Here is a 25,598-nt window from a genome sequence, read left to right on the forward strand (position 1 = left end):
TCGAAGCAAGGTCATGGCAGCATTTGGTGGGAGCATTCCTGAGACTTCGATCTTTGAGATCAAGTCACGAAGTCTACAACTCCAAGCTGCAGCAGACTCGTTTATTTCCTGGCGAACTGTGTAAAAGCGCTCCATGAGGGTCTCGCCAGGCATCACATTGCCAAAGACAATGTCCAACTGCTCTAATGCAGAATCAAGGGTTGCCTCAGCAGGGAAGCCACTGAGAAGATCTGCAGCAGAACCCTTGGCTGCTCTCCGCATGGCATTGAATATGGCAGTCTCAGAGTGAGCATTTTCACATCGACACCCCAATATTTCAAGGCGCCACAGACTATATTACACATCACCCTTTGCCCTATCCCCTGAAAATGTTGACAACCGGGGACTTGGTGCATTGATTATTGGCATGTACGAGGTGTGTGATATGGGCATAGTGGAATGCGGAGTTGCCAGGAACTGACTAGGCTGAGCAGTTGGAGTGTATCCAGGGTATAGAATGGGCACGGGTACATGTCTGTTGGGCCAAGCCTCATTTGGTGCCCCAGTCGGACGTGTAATGACACGCGACTGCTGTGAGTAAGGGGTTGATGAACCCTGGGGTTGATTATAGCTAAAGAGTGACCCGTAGGGCCTAGGCAAAGATTTTGGCAATTCTATCCTAGGGCTAGGGTCTTGTGGGGGTATTGTCCGCTGGGAAGGCTCCATGGGTGACCATACATCAGGCAACAAAGGAGTCCCCAGAGGTGAATGTGTTAGCAGTCACGGTAGCCCAGGTGTATAGGGTTGGGGAACAACGCTTTGGCTATCCACAGGAGGTGGAGGCACATGCGGCCGAAACAACGTATCTCCAGACCCAACATCAGCTACATAAGTGGTCTGAGGTGGATGTGGATTAGCGTCATCTGCTAGACAGGAGAGTAAACTAGTACGGACTAAGGGATCAAGCTGATGGATGAAATCCACAACCTGATCAACCTGTGATCTAACATCACTGTCCGACTGAGCCATGATGTGTATGATAATACAAGTATGACAAACCTCCAAAAAGGCAACAAGGATCCTATACATTGGGACCCAACAACAATATTATGAACCGAGGCGATCGCAAAGTGCAAAAACTCCTAAGTATTAGGAAACCAAGTGCAGGGCTCCTACAAAAGCAAGGATACAAGATGGACTATGGTGTGATATGGGTAGAATTACAACTGAGGGGAACTAACCACTATCCCAGGTAAGCAGCAAAGTTCAATAGCAATGCAAGTAGCCGAACAACAATCAGGATGTGGTCACCTGAAGGACAACTTATGCATGTACTGAGGTCAGATAAAATGAAACACTAGCCAGATGATACCAATGGAAATGAAATAATCCAGCAAGCAAAGGCTACGGTGTGAGACTCACCTGGCAACAACTACAAAGTCATCCCAGATACAAGCAGTAACTGCAAGTACTACAGACCAGACAACCACTGGAAATAAGACAAGATGCAGCAACAACTGAGTTGTACATACAGAAAGTAAATGTAACAGTAGATACTGACTGAACTCCACTGTCACATATGTAACTTACATATGAGGGGAAACTATACAAATATCTCACATCACAGATATACTGTTACTTGAGATAATAGATATGCAATTGAGGGAAATACTGAGGACATAATCACTGATGGTGTTCAAATATTTCAAACAGAAGATCTAATATGACTGATGATAGTGATGAAGCCTATAATGGGATATGGTATATGATGAAATGAAGAAACAACACAAGACAAGACAAAATACTTATGGTAAACATGTTAGTGGTTTGCTGAAGAGAGATATGTCCACACGGAAGGAAAGACAGCAGGAACAGCATGGAAAAAGAAGTACTGAGGATAGAGTCTGGCACAGGTAAAGTAAGAAGGGTATCAATGCAAATATCAAAAGTATTGACAGAAAATATATCATGTAAAAAAAAAAATACTTTGGATTTTGAAATTGAACTGTTTAAGTTAAATGTTAAATAATTTCAAATATAAATTTGGAATCAAAGTCAAATAATTACCAGCTACACTTAATATTAACCTGAAATTTTGATCAGTGGTGAAATTTTGAATAGATATGAACTCCAATTAATTTTTCAGAATAACTTGTCAGTGAGATGAAAATGAATCTATACTATATATATATATAGTTTAAATAAACACTGTAGACATAGAAATGTGGTAGAAATAGAATTTGTACTACAATCAATACTCTGTAAAAGTCCATATGATTATAAATTTCAAACAAATGTAAACATGATAAACATATAATATATATCACAGGATGGTATTGCAGTGTGATATTGCAGGATGATATTGAAATGTGAATCACAAATAATGTCAATATTCAGGCTCAAAAGTCAAATGTATATGTCCTGAACTTGTGAAACACAAAAATCAAAAGTTGAAAGGTCCATACACTTCATGAAACAGTATGATGAATGAACTATTCATCCACGAAAGTGTATAAGATGTCCTTTGAAACTGCATGAATTCTTGTATATTCAATTCCATCTGATGAATGATGAACTGCCTCTTCTCACTGTACAAGTGATGATGCTGATGAAACTAGCGGCCCCTAGTTGGGCGCCATTTTGTAGCCGGATGTGGTGTGATGTGTCCAGCCACTGGGCTGCTAGTCAAAACATGAGGCAGTTCTTGGATGATGATGATATTTATTTCTTTGTAGTAGATGGTGGGAGGGAAGCTGTAAAGAAGAGTCCTCCCTCAATAAAGAGTTCATGCAGAATTGTTATAATTTAATTTAAGCCAAAAAGGAAACAGATTAATTTATAAGGATATGTTGGGAGCACATGGTTGAAGCACATGGTTGAAGACCATGTGCTCAATTAATGTAACACAAAATGTGTGAGCTGGCAAATATTTAGATATAACAAATTAAATAATAATGCAATTAAATATATTTTACTTTAATGAAAAGCTGTGGTACCCTTTCTATGAATATATTTGTTTCCAAAGCAGGATGGAAAGAGATAAGAATATTGAAATGTTTCTCACCTGTAAAGAAGAGACCTCCCTCCATAAAGAGTTCATGCAGTATGCATGAGGAGGGCAGGTGAGAAAGGAAGTTTAAAGAAGTGGACCAAAGGGACAATCAGAAGAAAGGTAGCATCTGACAGGTATTAAAAGGAAGTCAAGATGCTTCAGTCACATGAAGTGGTGGACAAATCTAAAAATATATAGGGGGAAGTCCAGGTGAAGCTGGAGAAATTACAGAGGTTGCAAAAGGGTATCAGGGTTGGTGTTAGTTGGCTGACATTCAACTGCAGACAAGGACAACATATAATGAACATATAATGAACACAGAATGAAGTGATGGTGATAATAGATGAACATGTATATATGTATGTATATATGTATAGAATGAATACTAGGGGGTTATAAGTGGGTGGTACTTATGTGGCTATAACTCATTCAGAGTTAGCACCACCACCCGGCTACACAAGGCAAATACAACACTGGTGAAAGCATGCAGGTTCCAAATGGATTGGTCCATAGCGCAGAAAAAACAACAACGACAAAAACAAAAAACAAGCAGCAATGGGCACAGCAGTTGCATAAAGTTGTGCGCACGACCTGTGCTTATTATTGTATTATTCGATCCTACAAAGGCGAAAGAAAAGTAATATATTCATTAAACTATATATACATGTTATTAGATACCCAATGTGGTTTGTGGATTCATGGCGTCTTATTAACAGATTAAGACTATATCTGTGAACAGGACACGCTTGTACTGATTTCCTTCATAACTTGTCACAGGTAAAACATTATCTAGCACCCTCTCCCTGAAACGTATCTTCCATGATATGACCTCTTCTCATTAAGTAAATGCTGCTCTTTGTCAGCGTCACGGCTACCGTGCTAAGACAAAGAGTCCCAATCATAATAAAGTAACTAGGGTCCAATAAAACAATGCTCCGCCAAACCAAATAAATATAATCACCGGAAGTCATACTAAAGACGTTTAATGTTTTTCAGGATCACATATTCTTTTTACACCATCGCAGAAGATCATGTAGTAGCCAATGGTCATATAAATGAGATGGTACGGTACTCATATTTTCCTACAAAATCACATGTAAAAAGGAGACATATCATAAAATGGCTAACAACTTCTTTAATATGCTAATAAGCTATAGAGATCCATAAACACCACGCCACTATGGCAGTGAAGATCTTAACTGGCGTAAAGCTAATGACGTAGACTTTTTGATATACCGATATGGCACTGAAAACTTTTTAAGATGTGCTCAGTTTGACGAGACTCCTGTATTAAGTAAACTGTTTGGAAGACTCCTGTTGAATAAAATTGAAGAGTGGGCAAACAAAGTTAAAGGTTTCCCCCCACCCCTTTCAATTTGGATTTAGGAGAGGGGCTGGGGCAGAAACTGCCCTTTTTACATTAATAGAAAGCACAGATAATTATAATAAAAGACAGTCTCCAGTTCATTGCGCTTTTCTCGACGAAAAAGCTTTTGACAGAGTCTGGCTTAATTGTCTTTTTTTTCAAACTGGAAAATTATGGCGACTTTTACGTACAATATGTACCTCAATGCAGTTATGTGTAAGCATTGGGGGTTTAAACTCAAATGTGTTCATGTTAAGCAAGGTGTTGGTCAAGGTTGCGTTTTATCAGTATGGCTTTTTACTCTTTATATTAATGACTTGTTGTATTCACTTGATGATTCAGGCGTGACTTGTGTCTTCCATGGGGTAATACACCCGGAATCCTATTAGCAGACGATACTACGTTGCTGAGCAGCTCCCCTGACAGACTGCAATGTCTACTGATTGATATATACACATATGCCAAGAGATGGTATTTGTAATAAAATGCCAGTAAAAGTGCATTTCTACTGTTTGGGAATATTTGCAAATCGGTCTGTCAACGGGTCTACATTGGTTCACAAGTACTTCCTAACAAGAGTCATCAGAAAGATGACATATCCCCCCGGCAGCTGTCTGTAAAGTAACCACTAGTAAATGTGCAATTCTGTATGTAATGAGTCAACAGTTGAATGTTCTTTAAGAAGCATACATTGTTTACCCACTGAATTGTTTTCGAATTCTGGCCCGGAAACGAACCCGTTCCCCAATGGAGTCTAGGTCCAACTTCTTTCCATAAAAATTGTAAAAAAATAAAAATTCGTAAAAAAATTAATATCAAAAGGCACCACTTCAGTATGTGCCTGATAGCTTTGCCAAGTTTCGATCAAATACTCTGAATGGTTTTTGTATTCTGCCCCGGAAACGAACCCCATACCCAATTGAGTCTATGTCCAACTTCATTCCATAAAAATTGAAAAAAATAAAAATTAGAAAAATCCCCAAATATCAAAAGGCACCACTTTAGTATGTGCCTGATAGATTTGCCAAGTTTCGATCAATTCACTGAATGATTTTCGAATTCTGCCCCGGAAACGAACCCCATCCCCAATTGAGTCTATGTCCAACTTAATTCCATAAAAATTTTAAAAAATAAAAATAAGTAAAATTCCAAAATATCAAAAGGCACTACTTCAGTATGTGCCTGATAGATTTGCCAAGTTTCGATCAAATACACTGAATGGTTTGGGAATTCTGCCCCGGAAAAGGAAATGATTACGGACGGACAGACGGACAGACGGTCAGATGGACGGACAGACAGACTGGCTGATCGCTATATCCCCCCGCATTATATGCCGGGGGGATAAAAAGGAAAATGTAACTAATGCTGTATTTCTTTTAAGTACATCAAAGAGACCCTTAGAACATACCCATTTAATATGTGAAAAACTCAGAATGTTAGTCAATATAAATTATAATCATGGGCTATATTTTGGTGGTTTAAACCCTATCCCAGCTGTTGGTATATGGGAAAGGGTAATATTACATGTGGATTATTTGCTTGTAGTGTATGGTGTAAACTGTCAACAAAGGAATACAAAATGTTTGAAATTATTGAACGTTATTTTTGTAAAAAGATTCAAGGATTGTCTAGATGCACTCCTTCCGTCGTCACCAGAGATTGTCTTGGTTTAACTTCTCTCAAGGCGTACATTGATCAACGAGCTCTCTTATTCCTTGGAAGACCATGTAATAGTGACATTAACTTTGCATTTAAAAGACTATTACAGCACAGACTTGTTCAGTATCAACTCATACAGTTAAAGAAAAAGATGATGAAAGTAAAATGTCACACGTATACCACATGCTATCTCTAGTAAACAAATATGAACTCAATAATGATATTAACACCCATACCACTCTTCTCATTTCCCCAACAAACATGCATGGGCGAGTCGAGTTAAAGAACAAATAAGCGTATGTGACCGTAACATAATATATGCAGAGTTTCATTCAAGAGAAAAACTAAAATGATACTTTCTTAAAATGATCTCCTAAGGTACACAGACTATGGTTACTAACAATTGAAAGGCTGGAACACTTCTATGATTTAGCATATTTATTATGTCTTAGCACCTACAGTATACAATCTGTTGAATGTTTATGTGGCACATTTGCTTTTGATATGATCAAACATGTACTTATGTATTGTTAAAAGACTCAACAACAAAGAAATATTCTTGTTGAGTCTATTATTGATTTACTACGAGTAGATGTGACAACTTTTTATAGCATCTGAAATGATGATGACGATACCTTTCCGTCCTTTTTACTTGGCAACAGATAGTACTATGGCTATTCAATACAACTTATGGACAAATATAAAGCTCCTTGTATGTAAAATTATTGAAATGTTTTGGTATGGTTTGTTTGTTGTTTAACACAGCACTTAGCAATATTACAGCTATATGACAGCTTTCTGTAAATAATCGAGTCTGGACCAGACAATCCAGTGATTGAAATCATGAGCATCGATGTAAAAATGTCTAAAGTCAGAAATATTATATGATAAGATGTGAAACTGCCTGTACACACAATATATCCCCTGTTATATATATGTTCATTGTTAGAATACCATAATATCTGATATCAATGTATCTTCATTTCTTGGAGGAAATAAAGACGATCTATCTATCATCTTAAAAGGAGACATCGGCAAGTACAAATCATAAAATGGCTTTTAACATTTTTCATCAGGATATCAAAAATTGCTCTCCTTGTTAATACCTCCAATTTCAGCTTAATATGGGTCCTTCTTCGGTCAAAAGTTTGTTCCCTCTGAAACAGGTTGCGTCACGCGTTGCCCATGCATGTAAGGGGAATGGACTTCTAGGCAGTAATGCAACGACTTCTTAAATATGCTATTAAGTGATATCGATCCACATACCGTTGTCAGCTCGTCGCTATATGGCTGAAATAATGCCGATTTGACGTTAAATTTTAACTCAATCACTCACAATAATGACTGACTAATCTGAGCCTGGTACAGAATTAAATTTCGTTGGTAGTAACAATAACAACAATTTATATACATGAAAGATCGAGATTATAATTAACAAAAACAGAAATTTAATTTTGCAACCATATGATAGCCAGAGAACACATGATAGGTGAGATGATTGGTTTGTGGAGATGTCGCTATTGCTGAATGAGTTCATAGGCGGATGGGGATGAAATAGCCTCTATAACTTCACTAAAGAAAACAAACAGAAGCAGCTAGTCCAGATACGCAATCACAAGCCACCAATCAAGAGATCGAGGATAGTTCATCCTATCCGTCTGCTATGAACGATAACTTACTTGTGATCTCGTAGGTGATCCTGCCTCCTGAAAGCCTTGCCACAGATGTCACAGGAGTATGGCCGCTCGTCTGTGTGAGTGCGCTCGTGTATCAGTAGATTGTAAGACTTGCTGAAGTGTCGGCCACAGTACTTGCATATAAATTCTTTTTTCACTCTGAAATTATTTTTTTTAATTTGGCATCAAAGAGCAAATACAAATTCAGTGTTAAATATTGTTGGTTTTCAGGTTTAACCAGTAAAATAACTTCTCGATGTTAGGCCTTATGTACAAATACATATATTTCTGACTGAATTACAAATGATGGAGTTCAGCTATACAACTTATACAAACCTAGGTCCATGTCTCCGTGTTTTTTTAACATGTGAGGGGCTGGAGAAAACACAGTACTTGCTACACGCCTCTTCTTGCTGACTGAAAATATACTGATATCCATATATGCCATGCACAACAGTTCCTCAGTGATTTACTGGGTCACGTGTATGAAAATATTGCACAGAAGAAAAAAAATTCAAGAGGTGTCAAATGTCAAATTTATGATCTTGAAATTGACTTTGAAGGTGATAGTGCACAACTCAAAACTAATTACCTAGAGTCAAATTAAATGTACAAGTCCTATTAACAGACAAAACCTGTAAACAAGGTAATGTCACACATAAGGAAATCTTCTAAGTATACACATATAACAAAAGAATTCAGCATTTATTCAACACCAGTCCAATCGTCAACTTTAGTAAAAGTATGTGGACTCATATTCCAAAGTTTTAAGCCCACATGGTCAATGCAATGGTCGCAATTGTTACTGACATGATAATAGTACAAGCGATCTCATATGGGTAGTATAGTGGTTGGGAGGACTTTCTATGGAAACAAGTACAAAAATGTTTGGTTACACAATCAGATGCCATGGAATAAATTCCCACAATGTTGATTAGACGATACATAGTGTGTATAAGATGGTACATGATGTTTGTAGCGCTGTACAAACTGTATAACACGGTGCATACATTTGCACAGTACGTCACACACTGGTGATTACACATTACATATTGTGCATAAGACAGTACATACTGTACATTTAACTGTACATATTGTGCGTAAGAATGTACGTACTGTAGATGAAAGTACGCATACTGTGCAGAGGTAAATACTGTATATTCTCTGTATAGGACAGCATACACTATGTATAATTAGGAAGTTACATACTGAAGTTACATACTATGTATAATTAGGAAGATACATACTGTGTATAATAAAGAAGTTATATACTGTGTATAGGACAGCATACACTATGTATAATTAGGAAGTTACATACTGTGTATAGGACAGCACACACTATGTATAATTAAGAAGTTATATACTTTGTATAGGACAGCACACACTATGTATAATTGGGAGGTTACATACTTTGTATAGGACAGCACACACTATGTATAATTGGGAAGTTATATACTTTGTATAGGACAGCACACACTATGTATAATTAGGAAGTTACATAGTGTGTATAGGACAGCAAACACTATGTATAATTAGGAAGTTACATAGTGTGTATAGGACAGCACACATTATGTATAATTGGGAAGTTATATACTTTGTATAGGACAGCACACACTCTGTATAATTGGGAGGTTACATACTGTGTATAGGACAGCACACACTATGTATAATTAGGAAGTTACATAGTGTGTATAGGACAGCACACACTATGTATAATTAGGAAGTTACATAGTGTGTATAGGACAGCACACACTATGTATAATTGGGACGTTACATACTGTGTTTAGGACAGCACACACTATGTATAATTGGGAGGTTACATACTGTGTATAGGACAGCACACACTATGTATAATAAGGACGTTACATACTGTGTATAGGACAGCACACACTATGTATTATTAAGAAGTTATATACTTTGTATAGGACAGCACACACTATGTATAATAAGGAAGTTACATAGTGTGTATAGGACAGCACAAACTATGTATACTTAGGAAGTTACATAGTGTGTATAGGACAGCACACACTATGTATAATTAGGAAGTTACATAGTGTGTATAGGACAGCACACATGTATAATTAAGAAGTTATATACTTTGTATAGGACAGCGCACACTATGTATAATTAGGAAGTTACATAGTGTGTATAGGACAGCACAAACTATGTATAATTAAGAAGTTATATACTTTGTATAGGACAGCACACACTATGTATAATTGGGAGGTTACATACTTTGTATAGGACAGCACACACTATGTATAATTAGGAAGTTATATACTTTGTATAGGACAGCACACACTATGTATAATTAGGAAGTTACATAGTGTGTATAGGACAGCACACACTATGTATAATTAGGAAGTTACATACTGTGTATAGGACAGCACACATTATGTATAATTAGGAAGTTACATAGTGTGTATAGGACAGAACACACTGTGTATAATTGGGAAACTATATACTTTGTATAGGACAGCACACATTATGTATAATTGGGAGGTTACAGACTTTGTATAGGACAGCACACACTATGTATAATTAGGAAGTTACATAGTGTGTATAGGACAGCACACACTATGTATAATTGGGACGTTACATACTGTGTTTAGGACAGCACACACTATGTATAATTGGGAGGTTACATACTGTGTATAGGACAGCACACACTATGTATAATAAGGACGTTACATACTGTGTATAGGACAGCACACACTATGTATTATTAAGAAGTTATATACTTTGTATAGGACAGCACACACTATGTATAATAAGGTGAGGTGAAATTGGGTTTAACGTCGCGTCCAAGATTATTGCACTTATATAGCGACGTGCATGCACGTGTATGTGTGTGTGTGGCTGCTTGTACTAGTCCGGACTGATGCCGATTTATAGTGCTAGCTCACTGAGATACCATGCCGCAGTTTCACATGAATACCCCACTCAGACACAGTATACTGACTCCGAGCCGACCAGTCCTTGTTTTAGCCCCGTAATGCCGAGCGCCAGACAGGGTAACAACAAGTACAATCTTTTAACGTCTTTTTGTATGACGCGGCCCGGGATCGAACCCTGGACCTTCCGCTCTCCGGGCGGACGCTCTACCACAAGACCACGGAGGCGGTCTTGTATAATAAGGAAGTTACCTAGTGTGTATAGGACAGCAAACACTATGTATACTTAGGAAGTTACATAGTGTGTATAGGACAGCACACACTATGTATAATTAGGAAGTTACATAGTGTGTATAGGACAGCACAAACTATGTATAATTAAGAAGTTATATACTTTGTATAGGACAGCACACACTATGTATAATTAGGAAGTTACATAGTGTGTATAGGACAGCACAAACTATGTATAATTAGGAAGTTACATAGTGTGTATAGGACAGCACAAACTATGTATAATTAGGAAGTTACATAGTGTGTATAGGACAGCACACACTATGTATAATTGGGACGTTACATACTGTGTATAGGACAGCACACACTATGTATAATTGGGAGGTTACATACTTTGTATAGGAGAGCACACACTATGTATAATTGGGACGTCACATACTGTGTTTAGGACAGCACACACTATGTATAATTGGGAAGTTACATAGTGTCTATAGGACAGCACACACTATGTATAATTAGGAAGTTACATACTGTGTATAGGACAGCACACACTATGTATAATTAGGAAGTTACATACTGTGTATAGGACAGCACACACTATGTATAATTGGGAAGTTACATACTGTGTATAGGACAGCACACACTATGTATAATAAGGACATTACATACTGTGTATAGGACAGCACACACTATGTATATTTGGGAAGTTACATACTGAAGTTACATACTATGTATAATTAGGAAGTTACATACTGTGTATAATAAAGAAGTTATATACTGTATATAGGACAGCACACACTATGTATAATTGGGACGTTACATACTGTGTATAGGACAGCACACACTATGTATAATAAGGACGTTACATACTATGTATAGGACAGCACACACTATGTATACTTAGGAAGTTACATAGTGTGTATAGGACAGCACACACTATGTATAATTAGGAAGTTACATAGTGTGTATAGGACAGCACAAACTATGTATAATTAGGAAGTTACATAGTGTGTATAGGACAGCACAAACTATGTATAATTGGGACGTCACATACTGTGTTTAGAACAGCACACACTATGTATAATTGGGAGGTTACATACTTTGTATAGGACAGCACACACTATGTATAATTGGGACGTCACATACTGTGTTTAGGACAGCACACACTATGTATAATTGGGAAGTTACATAGTGTGTATAGGACAGCACACACTATGTATAATTAGGAAGTTACATAGTGTGTATAGGACGGCACACACTATGTATAATTAGGAAGTTACATACTGTGTATAGGACAGCACACACTATGTATAATTGGGAAGTTACATACTGTGTATAATAAAGAAGTTATATACTGTGTATAGGACAGCACACACTATGTATAATAAGGATGTTACATACTGTGTATAGGACAGCACACACTATGTATATTTGGGAAGTTACATACTGAAGTAACATACTATGTATAATTAGGAAGTTACATACTGTGTATAATAAAGAAGTTATATACTGTTTATAGGACAGCACACACCATGTATAATTGGGACGTTACATACTGTGTATAGGACAGCACACACTATGTATAATAAGGACGTTACATACTGTGTATAGGACAGCACACACTATGTATATTTGGGAAGTTACATACTGAAGTTACATACTATGTATAATTAGGAAGTTACATACTGTGTATAATAAAGAAGTTATATACTGTGTATAGGACATCAAACACTATGTATAATTAGGAAGTTACATAGTGTGTATAGGACAGCACAAACTATGTATAATTAGGAAGTTGCATAGTGTGTATAGGACAGCACACACTATGTATAATTAGGAAGTTACATAGTGTGTATAGGACAGCACAAAATATGTATAATTAGGAAGTTACATAGTGTGTATAGGACAGCACAAACTATGTATAATTAGGAAGTTACATAGTGTGTATAGGACAGCACACACTATGTATGATTGGGACGTTACATACTGTGTTTAGGACAGCACACACTATGTATAATTGGGAGGTTACATACTTTGTATAGGACAGCACACACTATGTATAATTGGGACATAACATACTGTGTATAGGACAGCACACACTATGTATAATTAGGAAGTTACATAGTGTGTATAGGACAGCACACACTATGTATAATTAGGAAGTTACATACTGTGTATAGGACAGCACACACTATGTATAATTGGGAAGTTACATACTGTGTATAGGACAGCACACACTATGTATAATTAGGAAGTTACATAGTGTGTATAGGACAGCACACACTATGTATAATTAGGATGTTACATACTGTGTTTAGGACAGCACACACTATGTATAATTGGGAAGTTACATACTGTGTATAGGACAGCACACACTATGTATTAGAAGGACGTTACATACTGTGTTTAGGACAGCACACACTATGTATAATTAGGAAGTTACATACAGTGTTTAGGACAGCACACACTATGTATAATTAGGACGTTACATACTGTGTAAAGAACAGAATACACTATATATGATTGGGAAGTTACATACTTTGTATAGGTCAGCACACACTATGTATAATTGGGAAGTTATATACTTTGTATAGGACAGCACACATTATGTATAATTGGGAGGTTACATACTTTGTATAGGACAGCACACACTATGTATAATTAGGAAGTTACATAGTGTGTACAGGACAGCACACACTATGTATAATTGGGACGTTACATAGTGTGTTTAGGACAGCATACACTATGCATAATTGGGAGGTTACATACTGTGTATAGGACAGCACACACTATGTATAATAAGGACGTTACATACTGTGTATACGACAGCACACACTATGTATTATTAAGAAGTTATATACTTTGTATAGGACAGCACACACTATGTATAATAAGGAAGTTACATAGTGTGTATAGGACAGCACAAACTATGTATACTTAGGAAGTTACATAGTGTGTATAGGACAGCATACACTATGTATAATTAGGAATGTACATAGTGTGTATAGGACAGCACACATTATGTATAATTAAGAAGTTATATACTTTGTATAGGACAGCACACACTTTGTATAATTAGGAAGTTACATAGTGTGTATAGGACAGCACAAACTATGTATAATTAGGAAGTTATATACTTTGTATAGGACAGCACACACTATGTATAATTGGGAGGTTACATACTGTGTATAGGACAGCACACACTATGTATAATAAGTAAGTTACATAGTGTGTATAGGACAGCACACACTATGTATAATTAGGAAGTTACATAGTGTGTATAGGACAGCACAAACTATGTATACTTAGGAAGTTACATAGTGTGTATAGGACAGCACACACTATGTATAATTGGGACGTTACATACTGTGTTTAGGACAGCACACACTATGTATAATTGGGAGGTTACATACTTTGTATAGGACAGCACACACTATGTATAATTGGGAAGTTACATAGTGTGTATAGGACAGCACACACTATGTATAATTAGGAAGTTACATAGTGTGTATAGGACAGCACACACTATGTATAATTAGGAAGTTACATACTGTGTATAGGACAGCACACACTATGTATAATTGGGAGGTTACATACTTTGTATAGGACAGCACACATTATGTATAATTGGGAAGTTACATACTGTGTATAGGACAGCACACACTATGTATAATAAGGACGTTACATACTGTGTATAGGACAGCACACACTATGTATATTTGGGAAGTGACATACTGAAGTTACATACTATGTATAATTAGGAAGTTACATACTGTGTATAATAAAGAAGTTATATACTGTATATAGGACAGCACACACTATGTATAATTGGGACGTTACATACTGTGTATAGGACTGCACACACTATGTATAATAAGGACGTTACATACTGTGTATAGGACAGCACACACTATGTATATTTGGGAAGTTACATACTGAAGTAACATACTATGTATAATTAGGAAGTTACAAACTGTGTATAATAAAGAGGTTATATACTGTGTTTAGGACAGCACACACTATGTATAATTAGGAAGTTACATACAGTGTTTAGGACAGCACACACTATGTATAATTAGGATGTTACATACTGTGTAAAGAACAGAATACACTATATATGATTGGGAAGTTACATACTTTGTATAGGTCAGCACACACTATGTATAATTGGGAAGTTATATACTTTGTATAGGACAGCACACATTATGTATAATTGGGAGGTTACATACTTTGTATAGGACAGCACACACTATGTATAATTAGGAAGTTACATAGTGTGTACAGGACAGCACACACTATGTATAATTGGGACGTTACATACTGTGTTTAGGACAGCACACACTATGTATAATTGGGAGGTTACATACTGTGTATAGGACAGCACACACTATGTATAATAAGGAGGTTACATACTGTGTATACGACAGCACACACTATGTATTATTAAGAAGTTATATACTTTGTATAGGACAGCACACACTATGTATAATAAGGACGTTACATAGTGTGTATAGGACAGCACAAACTATGTATACTTAGGAAGTTACATAGTGTGTATAGGACAGCACACACTATGTATAATTAGGAAGTTACATAGTGTGTATAGGACAGCACACATTATGTATAATTAAGAAGTTATATACTTTGTATAGGACAGCACACACTTTGTATAATTAGGAAGTTACATAGTGTGTATAGGACAGCACAAACTATGTATAATTAGGAAGTTATATACTTTGTATAGGAAAGCACACACTATGTATAATTGGGAGGTTACATACTGTGTATAGGACAGGACACACTATGTATAATAAGTAAGTTACATAGTGTGTATAGGACAGCACAAACTATGTATAATTAGGAAGTTACATAGTGTGTATAGGACAGCACACACTATGTATAATTAGGAAGTTACATAGTGTGTATAGGACAGCACAAACTATGTATAATTAGGAAGTTACATAGTGTGTATAGGACAGCACACACTATGTATAATTAGGAAGTTACATAGTGTGTATAGGACAGCACAAACTATGTATACTTAGGAAGTTACATAGTGTGTATAGGACAGCACACACTATGTATAATTGGGACGTTACATACTGTGTTTAGGACAGCACACACTATGTATAATTGGGAGGTTACATACTTTGTATAGGACAGCACACACTATGTATAATTGGGAAGTTACATAGTGTGTATAGGACAGCACACACTATGTATAATTAGGAAGTTACATAGTGTGTATAGGACAGCACACACTATGTATAATTAGGAAGTTACATACTGTGTATAGGACAGCACACACTATGTATAATTGGGAGGTTACATACTTTGTATAGGACAGCACACATTATGTATAATTGGGAAGTTACATACTGTGTATAGGACAGCACACACTATGTATAATAAGGACGTTACATACTGTGTATAGGACAGCACACACTATGTATATTTGGGAAGTGACATACTGAAGTTACATACTATGTATAATTAGGAAGTTACATACTGTGTATAATAAAGAAGTTATATACTGTATATAGGACAGCACACACTATGTATAATTGGGACGTTACATACTGTGTATAGGACAGCACACACTATGTATAATAAGGACGTTACATACTGTGTAGAGGACAGCACACACTATGTATATTTGGGAAGTTACATACTGAAGTAACATACTATGTATAATTAGGAAGTTACAAACTGTGTATAATAAAGAAGTTATATACTGTGTTTAGGACAGCACACACTATGTATAATTAGGAAGTTACATACAGTGTTTAGGACAGCACACACTATGTATAATTAGGATGTTACATACTGTGTAAAGAACAGAATACACTATATATGATTGGGAAGTTACATACTTTGTATAGGTCAGCACACACTATGTATAATAAGGACGTTACATACTGTGTATAGGACAGCACACACTATGTATATTTGGGAAGTGACATACTGAAGTTACATACTATGTATAATTAGGAAGTTACATACTGTGTATAATAAAGAAGTTATATACTGTATATAGGACAGCACACACTATGTATAATTGGGACGTTACATACTGTGTATAGGACAGCACACATTATGTATAAGTGGGAGGTTACATACTTTGTATAGGACAGCACACACTATGTATAATTAGGAAGTTACATAGTGTGTACAGGACAGCACACACTATGTATAATTGGGACGTTACATACTGTGTTTAGGACAGCACACACTATGTATAATTGGGAGGTTACATACTGTGTATAGGACAGCACACACTATGTATAATAAGGACGTTACATACTGTGTATACGACAGCACACACTATGTATTATTAAGAAGTTATATACTTTGTATAGGACAGCACACACTATGTATAATAAGGAAGTTACATAGTGTGTATAGGACAGCACAAACTATGTATACTTAGGAAGTTACATAGTGTGTATAGGACAGCACACACTATGTATAATTAGGAAGTTACATAGTGTGTATAGGACAGCACACATTATGTATAATTAAGAAGTTATATACTTTGTATAGGACAGCACACACTTTGTATAATTAGTAAGTTACATAGTGTGTATAGGACAGCACAAACTATGTATAATTAGGAAGTTATATACTTTGTGTAGGACAGCACACACTATGTATAATTGGGAGGTTACATACTGTGTATAGGACAGCACACACTATGTATATTTGGGAAGTGACATACTGAAGTTACATACTATGTATAATTAGGAAGTTACATACTGTGTATAATAAAGAAGTTATATACTGTATATAGGACAGCACACACTATGTATAATTGGGACGTTACATACTGTGTATAGGACAGCACACACTATGTATAATAAGGACGTTACATACTGTGTAGAGGACAGCACACACTATGTATATTTGGGAAGTTACATACTGAAGTAACATACTATGTATAATTAGGAAGTTACAAACTGTGTATAATAAAGAAGTTATATACTGTGTTTAGGACAGCACACACTATGTATAATTAGGAAGTTACATACAGTGTTTAGGACAGCACACACTATGTATAATTAGGATGTTACATACTGTGTAAAGAACAGAATACACTATATATGATTGGGAAGTTACATACTTTGTATAGGTCAGCACACACTATGTATAATAAGGACGTTACATACTGTGTATAGGACAGCACACACTATGTATATTTGGGAAGTGACATACTGAAGTTACATACTATGTATAATTAGGAAGTTACATACTGTGTATAATAAAGAAGTTATATACTGTATATAGGACAGCACACACTATGTATAATTGGGACGTTACATACTGTGTATAGGACAGCACACATTATGTATGAGTGGGAGGTTACATACTTTGTATAGGACAGCACACACTATGTATAATTAGGAAGTTACATAGTGTGTACAGGACAGCACACACTATGTATAATTGGGACGTTACATACCGTGTTTAGGACAGCACACACTATGTATAATTGGGAGGTTACATACTGTGTATAGGACAGCACACACTATGTATAATAAGGACGTTACATACTGTGTATACGACAGCACACACTATGTATTATTAAGAAGTTATATACTTTGTATAGGACAGCACACACTATGTATAATAAGGAAGTTACATAGTGTGTATAGGACAGCACAAACTATGTATACTTAGGAAGTTACATAGTGTGTATAGGACAGCACACACTATGTATAATTAGGAAGTTACATAGTGTGTATAGGACAGCACACATTATGTATAATTAAGAAGTTATATACTTTGTATAGGACAGCACACACTTTGTATAATTAGTAAGTTACATAGTGTGTATAGGACAGCACAAACTATGTTTAATTAGGAAGTTATATACTTTGTGTAGGACAGCACACACTATGTATAATTGGGAGGTTACATACTGTGTACAGGACAGCACACACTATGTATAATAAGTAAGTTACATAGTGTGTATAGGACAGCACAAACTATGTATAATTAGGAAGTTACATAGTGTGTATAGGACAGCACACACTATGTATAATTAGGAAGTTACATAGTGTGTATAGGACAGCACACACTATGTATAATTAGGAAGTTACATAGTGTGTATAGGGCAGCACAAACTATGTATACTTAGGAAGTTACATAGTGTGTATAGGACAGCACACACTATGTATAATTGGGACGTTACATACTGTGTTTAGGACAGCACACACTATGTATAATTGGGAGGTTACATACTTTGTATAGGACAGCACACACTATGTATAATTGGGAAGTTACATAGTGTGTATAGGACAGCACACACTATGTATAATTAGGAAGTTACATACTGTGTATAGGACAGCACACACTATGTATAATTGGGAGGTTACATACTTTGTATAGGACAGCACACATTATGTATAATTGGGAAGTTACATACTGTGTATAGGACAGCACACACTATGGATAATAAGGACGTTACATACTGTGTATAGGACAGCACACACTATGTATATTTGGGAAGTGACATACTGAAGTTACATAATATGTATAATTAAGAAGTTACATAGTGTGTATAATAAAGAAGTTATATACTGTATATAGGACAGCACACACTATGTATAATTCGGACGTTACATACTGTGTATAGGACAGCACACACTATGTATAATAAGGACGTTACATACTGTGTATAGGACAGCACACACTATGTATAATAAGGACGTTACATACTGTGTATAGGACAGCACACACTATGTATATTTGGGAAGTTACATACTGAAGTAACATACTATGTATAATTAGGAAGTTACATACTGTGTATAATAAAGAAGTTATATACTGTGTATAGGACATCAAACACTATGTATAATTAGGAAGTTACATACTGTGTATAGGACAGCACAAAGTATGTATAATTAGGAAGTTATATACTTTGTATAGGACAGCACACACTATGTATAATTGGGAGGTTACGTACTGTGTATAGGACAGGACACACTATGTATAATAAGTAAGTTACATAGTGTGTATAGGACAGCACAAACTATGTATAATTAGGAAGTTACATAGTGTGTATAGGACAGCACACACTATGTATAATTAGGAAGTTACATAGTGTGTACAGGACAGCACAAAATATGTATAATTAGGAAGTTACATAGTGTGTATAGGACAGCACAAACTATGTATAATTAGGAAGTTACATAGTGTGTATAGGACAGCACACACTATGTATAATTGGGAGGTTACATACTGTGTTTAGGACAGCACACACTATGTATTATTGGGAGGTTACATACTTTGTATAGGACAGCACACACTATGTATAATTGGGACATAACATACTGTGTATAGGACAGCACACACTATGTATAATTAGGAAGTTACATAGTGTGTATAGGACAGCACACACTATGTATAATTAGGAAGTTACATACTTTGTATAGGACAGCACACATTATGTATAATTTGGAAGTTACATACTGTGTATAGGACAGCACACACTATGTATAATTAGGAAGTTACATAGTGTGTATAGGACAGCACACACTATGTATAATTAGGACGTTACATACTGTGTTTAGGACAGCACACACTATGTATAATTGGGAAGTTACATACTGTGTATAGGACAGCACACACTATGTATAATAAGGACATTACATACTGTGTTTAGGACAGCACACACTATGTATAATTAGGAAGTTACATACTGTGTTTAGGACAGCACACACTATGTATAATTAGGACGTTACATACTGTGTTAAGAACAGAATACACTATATATGATTGGGAAGTTACATACTGTGTATAGGACAGCACACACTATGTGTAATTGGGAGGTTACATACTTTGTATAGGACAGCACACATTATGTATAATTAGGAAGTAACATAGTGTGTATAGGACAGAACACACTATGTATAATTAGGAAGTTACATACTGTGTATAGGACAGCACACACTATGTATAATTAGGAGGTTACATACTTTGTATAGAACAGCACACACTACGTATAATTAGGAAGTTACATACTTTGTATAGGACAGCACACACTATGTATAATTGGGAGGTTACATACTTTGTATAGGACAGCACACACTATGTATAATTGGGAGGTTACATACTGTGTATAGGACAGCACACACTATGTATAATTAGGAAGTTGCATAGTGTGTATAGGACAGCACACACTATGTATAATTAGGACGTTACATACTGTGTTTAGGACAGCACACACTATGTATAATTAGGACGTTACATACTGTGTTAAGAACAGAATACACTATGTATGATTGGGAAGTTACATACTGTGTATAGGACAGCACACACTATGTATAATTAGGAGGTTACATACTTTGTATAGGACAGTTCACATTATGTATAATTGGGAAGTTACATACTGTGTATAGGACAGCACACACTATGTATAATTGGGAAGTTACATACTGTGTATAGGACAGCACACACTATGTATAATAAGGACGTTACATACTGTGTATAGGACAGCACACACTATGTATAATAAGGACGTTACATACTATGTATAGGACAGCACACAATATGTATATTTATAACGACAACCAAACACAAAGTAGTTTCAAACATTTATTATGATAAAATACAAAATTATAAATTTGGCGTATGGGGAATTCTCAGGTTTGATTACGGGTGCCCATGATTGAGCATCAATCATGCCAAGCATTAGAAACGATTTGGCCACTTGCAAATAATAACATGACACGGCCAAATTGTTGGCACTAAGTGTGTACATGATCGAGCATCGGTCATGCCCAAGCATTGGGATCAAACGCTGGCAATAGTTCTGAGCCTCAGAGCACAGCGAGTGACTACACAGAACGGCACAAAATGGTGCGATAAATGAGCATACAAGTAGCCTACAAGTTGGATGTGGATTATTGAACTTTAGGGGGAACTATCCCAGCAATTTGAGGAGGATAGTAAGGCTGTAAGCCTCCAAGCAAGTCGAGGAGGATAGTTGGGCCGGGCCTGAGAATTCCCAAGTTTGAGTATGATACATAAAGTGAGACAAAATATAAATTTCATATCATATCTGGTATGACCATGAGGTTACTTTGGGAGTAGGTTGGGGAGGTGGTGGAAACTGCTTGTAATTGTTTACAACTGATAACAATGGCTGCTGACCTGTACCCACTGCGCATGCGTGGGAGGAAGGCTTGTAAGCTTCCTGAGAGGAAACTCATGTCTGCGCATGCTCCTGTCAAACTTCCTTCCTGTCAAAACAAATAGTTACGACTATGATGGGTGTGGCTGTTGTAGGCACAAGCCGTTGTCTAAGCAATAAACTGGAAAGGTTAAGAGTGCATTTGGGAAGGGATTTATGTAGCTGGTACAAGCTAGGTCAGCATGACCTGCATAAATATGTACGTAGCACCACCTTGTCGTACTCAGTGTCACCAATGTGTGATGAGCAAATTGTAGCTAACTGCAGCATAGCACACATATACCAACAAATTAAACATAAGTAAGGTAATACATGCAAGTGGCAAGAATAATACATGGTTGTTTTATTGTCGTTATAAATGTGCTCATAGTACCGAAGAGCTATAAATTAAGAAGTTACTGTGTATAGGATGATACATGCTGTGTATTAAAGGTTTAAACGATGAGCGGGTGTTGTTGAACATGCAATAAAAATACTGCAGGGACCAGGAGGAGCAATGTCTGACAAGTCCATTTTACAGACAGGGGTGGTGGAATTGGGTGGTGGTGGTGGTGTGTGGGTATTTCCTGAACATTCTCTCAAACACATACAACTGATGGCCATTATCTGTACCCTTTCTCCCCGCATTTTTGGGTGTGATTGCCCGACCATTGCATTTATCTGCATTGCCCAGTTTCATCTGAGGGGGACAACTTACTACCCTCTTAAAAATTGGGTTGTCCAATTTACAATGTTACCAAGTTTTGAGCGCTTAATTGGTTCAAATTTTCAGAACTGATGCATGATAGAGCAGTGTTTTATTTGACATACTGTGTTTTGGACAGCACACACAGTGTATAAGACTGTAAACACTGTAGCACTGTAGATAATACTGTGCATACTCTCTATAGGAATGTACATACTGTATAACCCGGTAAATTACCACAATATACTATACTGAACTGCAAAAGAAATGTCACCATGGATAGATATATGAGAAACCTTATTTGTCCAAACACTGTAAACATACTTTGAGACATATTAAAAAGATGAAACTTGGCAAAACTGATCATCAAGGTTAAAATTAAAGTGTCAAATGTCCTTAAAGTCAAACACAACACTAGTCTCTGAGAAAATGGCATCACAAGTCAGTATCTCGTGTGTCCGCCATGTGCATTGATGACAGCCGTGCAGCATAAATACATGGAATTGATGAGGCGTTTGATGAAGGCCATAGGCAGTTGAGCCCACACTCTTAGGAACTGCCTGATGCAGTTCAGCTGCAGTTGTCGGCCTTGGTCGGACGTCATTCAGCAGTCTTTTAATCTCGTCCCACAGGTGCTCAATCGGATTTAAATCGGGACTGAGGGCAGGCCACTGCATGGTTCTAATGCCATTCTGCTGGAGGAAGTCTCTTGTTGCCCTCGCAGTGTGAGCACAGGCGTTATCATGCTGATGTGCAAAATGAGGTATGGCGTGTGGTCTCAAGACTTGATGAATGTACCGAGCTGCTGTGACGCCATTGCCTCTCTATGGGCCGATGTTCTGGAAGACCACAGGTCGGACCCTCTGTGCAAGACCAATACCACCCCACACCATGATGCTCGGACCACACCATGATGCTCGGACCACCCCATGTGTCTCTCTCAACAACATAAGCATCCGAATAATGTTCCCCACGGCGTCACCAGACTCTCTCTCTCTCTCTCTCTGCCATCTGCTGTTGAGATATAGTAATGGCTCTCGTCTGAGAAGAGGACTCTTCTCCACTGCTGGTGGCGCCAATGCTGGTGCTGTGCTGCCCACTGAAGAGGGTCCAGGTGATGACGTGGCGTCAGAATGGGTCCTCGGTGTGGCATGTGACAGAGGAGGTGTCTGCTCATCAATCGTCGACGCACGGTGTCCGCACTGGTGTGTCCCCATGGTCTGTCGAGCAGTTTCTGCAGCAGTAACAAAGCGATCTTGAAGATGTTGTCGCACAATCTGACGATCCTGACGTCGGGTGGTGACCCTTGGTCTTCCACTACGTGGTCGGTCATCTGTAGTGTTGGTGGTCTGGTACCTTTGCTGGAGCCTGTATATGGTCCTTAGCATGACTTGAAATGCATTGGCTACTTGCCCGGCGGTTTTTCCAGCTTGCAATCATCAAAGGGCTTGGTGTTGCTGATTTCTTGTCAATCTTGGCATATGGTAGCAATTCAATAATGAATGAATGTTATCCGATCTGGATGGATTTTTATAGGGCACGAAATGGGGGAACGCATGTGCATTTCAATTTGCACGGAACTCAAGTGCATCGGGTTTACCATGGCCGTTGCCGTGATGCGTTTTGGCGATCGGTTGTATTGTCATCTGCTTTGTTTTTTTGTCATCAAATTTCATTTTTCTGAACAAGGTAATAGTAAATTTTAGAAACTTTGATAAAAATTACCCAGATATCTAAATGAAACTTTTCACGCAATGTTACTTTGGGTGACGTTTCTTTTGTTGCGACATTAGTAAGGCCTTTGATAAAGTTTGGCATAAAGGCATTATCCATAAACTCAAATCCTATGGTATTGAAGGGAAATTAATGAGATGGTTTGAAAGCTACCTTAAAAAATAGATGTCAACGGTTTGTTATCAATGGGTATAGTTCAGACTTATGACCAGTTATGGCCGTAGTTCCACAAGGGGCAGTTTTAGGACCACTACTGTTTTTAATCTTCATAAACAACATTATAGACAATACTGTTAGTAATATTAGATTGTTTGCCAATGACACATCCCTATATGCCGTGGTAAATGATCCACATACAGCTGCACATTGTCTGAATTGCGATCCAATTAGAATATACTCTTGGACAGAAAACTGGCATGTCAATTTCAACTGTAATAAAACAGTATCTATTCAATTTTCACGGAAGATTCTTCCTAATATAAAACCAGTTTTGAAAATGAGTACCACTACAGTTCAGGAAGTTCTTTCTCATGAACATCTCAGACTTACTCTCTAAGAAGATTGTATGTGGAACGATCACATTGATAGCCTAGTTAAGGAAGTCAGTCCAACAATTCACTGTCTCAGGAGTTTCCAGTATCGTTTAAATAGAAAAACACTGGAAATTATGTATAAATCTTTAATATTACCATTATTTGACTATTGTTGCCACATATGGGACAACTGCAGAAAAGAAAAGTGTAACTACTTGAAAATCTAGATGCACTTAGAACTGATTCAGTCAGGTTATACACTCCCGTCTCAGGCTTGGCTTCAGTGAACTTAACGCTGACAAATTTGCCAGATTCATATTTAACGACTGTAACAAATCTAGAAATTTTAAAATTAGTGCACAGTTTTATTCTATCTTCTTGCCGATTTAGAGAATTTATGTGAGATGTTGGGCTTTGCTATATGATACTGCGATGTTGTTGCGCTGGATGTAAATAATAACGTAGCTCTAGTTACGAAAGATAATCCTGTAATTAAATACTTACAGAATACGTATAGCGTGCTATACACGATGTGTGCCGTGCTATACACAATATGTACGGTGTGATACACAGTATGTACCATCCTATACCCAAT

The 25,598-nt window shown here is 37.0% G+C and overlaps 1 protein-coding gene across 2 annotated transcripts in view; it reads right to left on the reverse strand.

Moving 5' to 3' along the window:
- Nucleotides 1–25,598, reverse strand: part of LOC124115358 (protein odd-skipped-related 2-like) — an 80,322-nt gene that overhangs the window by 20,895 nt on the left and 33,829 nt on the right. For both annotated transcript variants that reach the window (XM_046476304.1, XM_046476305.2), the window contains 2 exons: nucleotides 8,069–8,149; nucleotides 7,736–7,891 (listed from right to left, as the gene is read on the reverse strand). In XM_046476304.1, the coding sequence (XP_046332260.1) occupies nucleotides 7,736–7,891; nucleotides 8,069–8,149 (237 nt within the window). The remainder of the gene's footprint in view (nucleotides 1–7,735; nucleotides 7,892–8,068; nucleotides 8,150–25,598) is intronic.

This window comes from Haliotis rufescens, unplaced genomic scaffold, assembly GCF_023055435.1.
Source record: "Haliotis rufescens isolate VD_foot unplaced genomic scaffold, xgHalRufe1.0.p SCAF_1, whole genome shotgun sequence".
Lineage (NCBI taxonomy): Eukaryota > Metazoa > Mollusca > Gastropoda > Lepetellida > Haliotidae > Haliotis > Haliotis rufescens.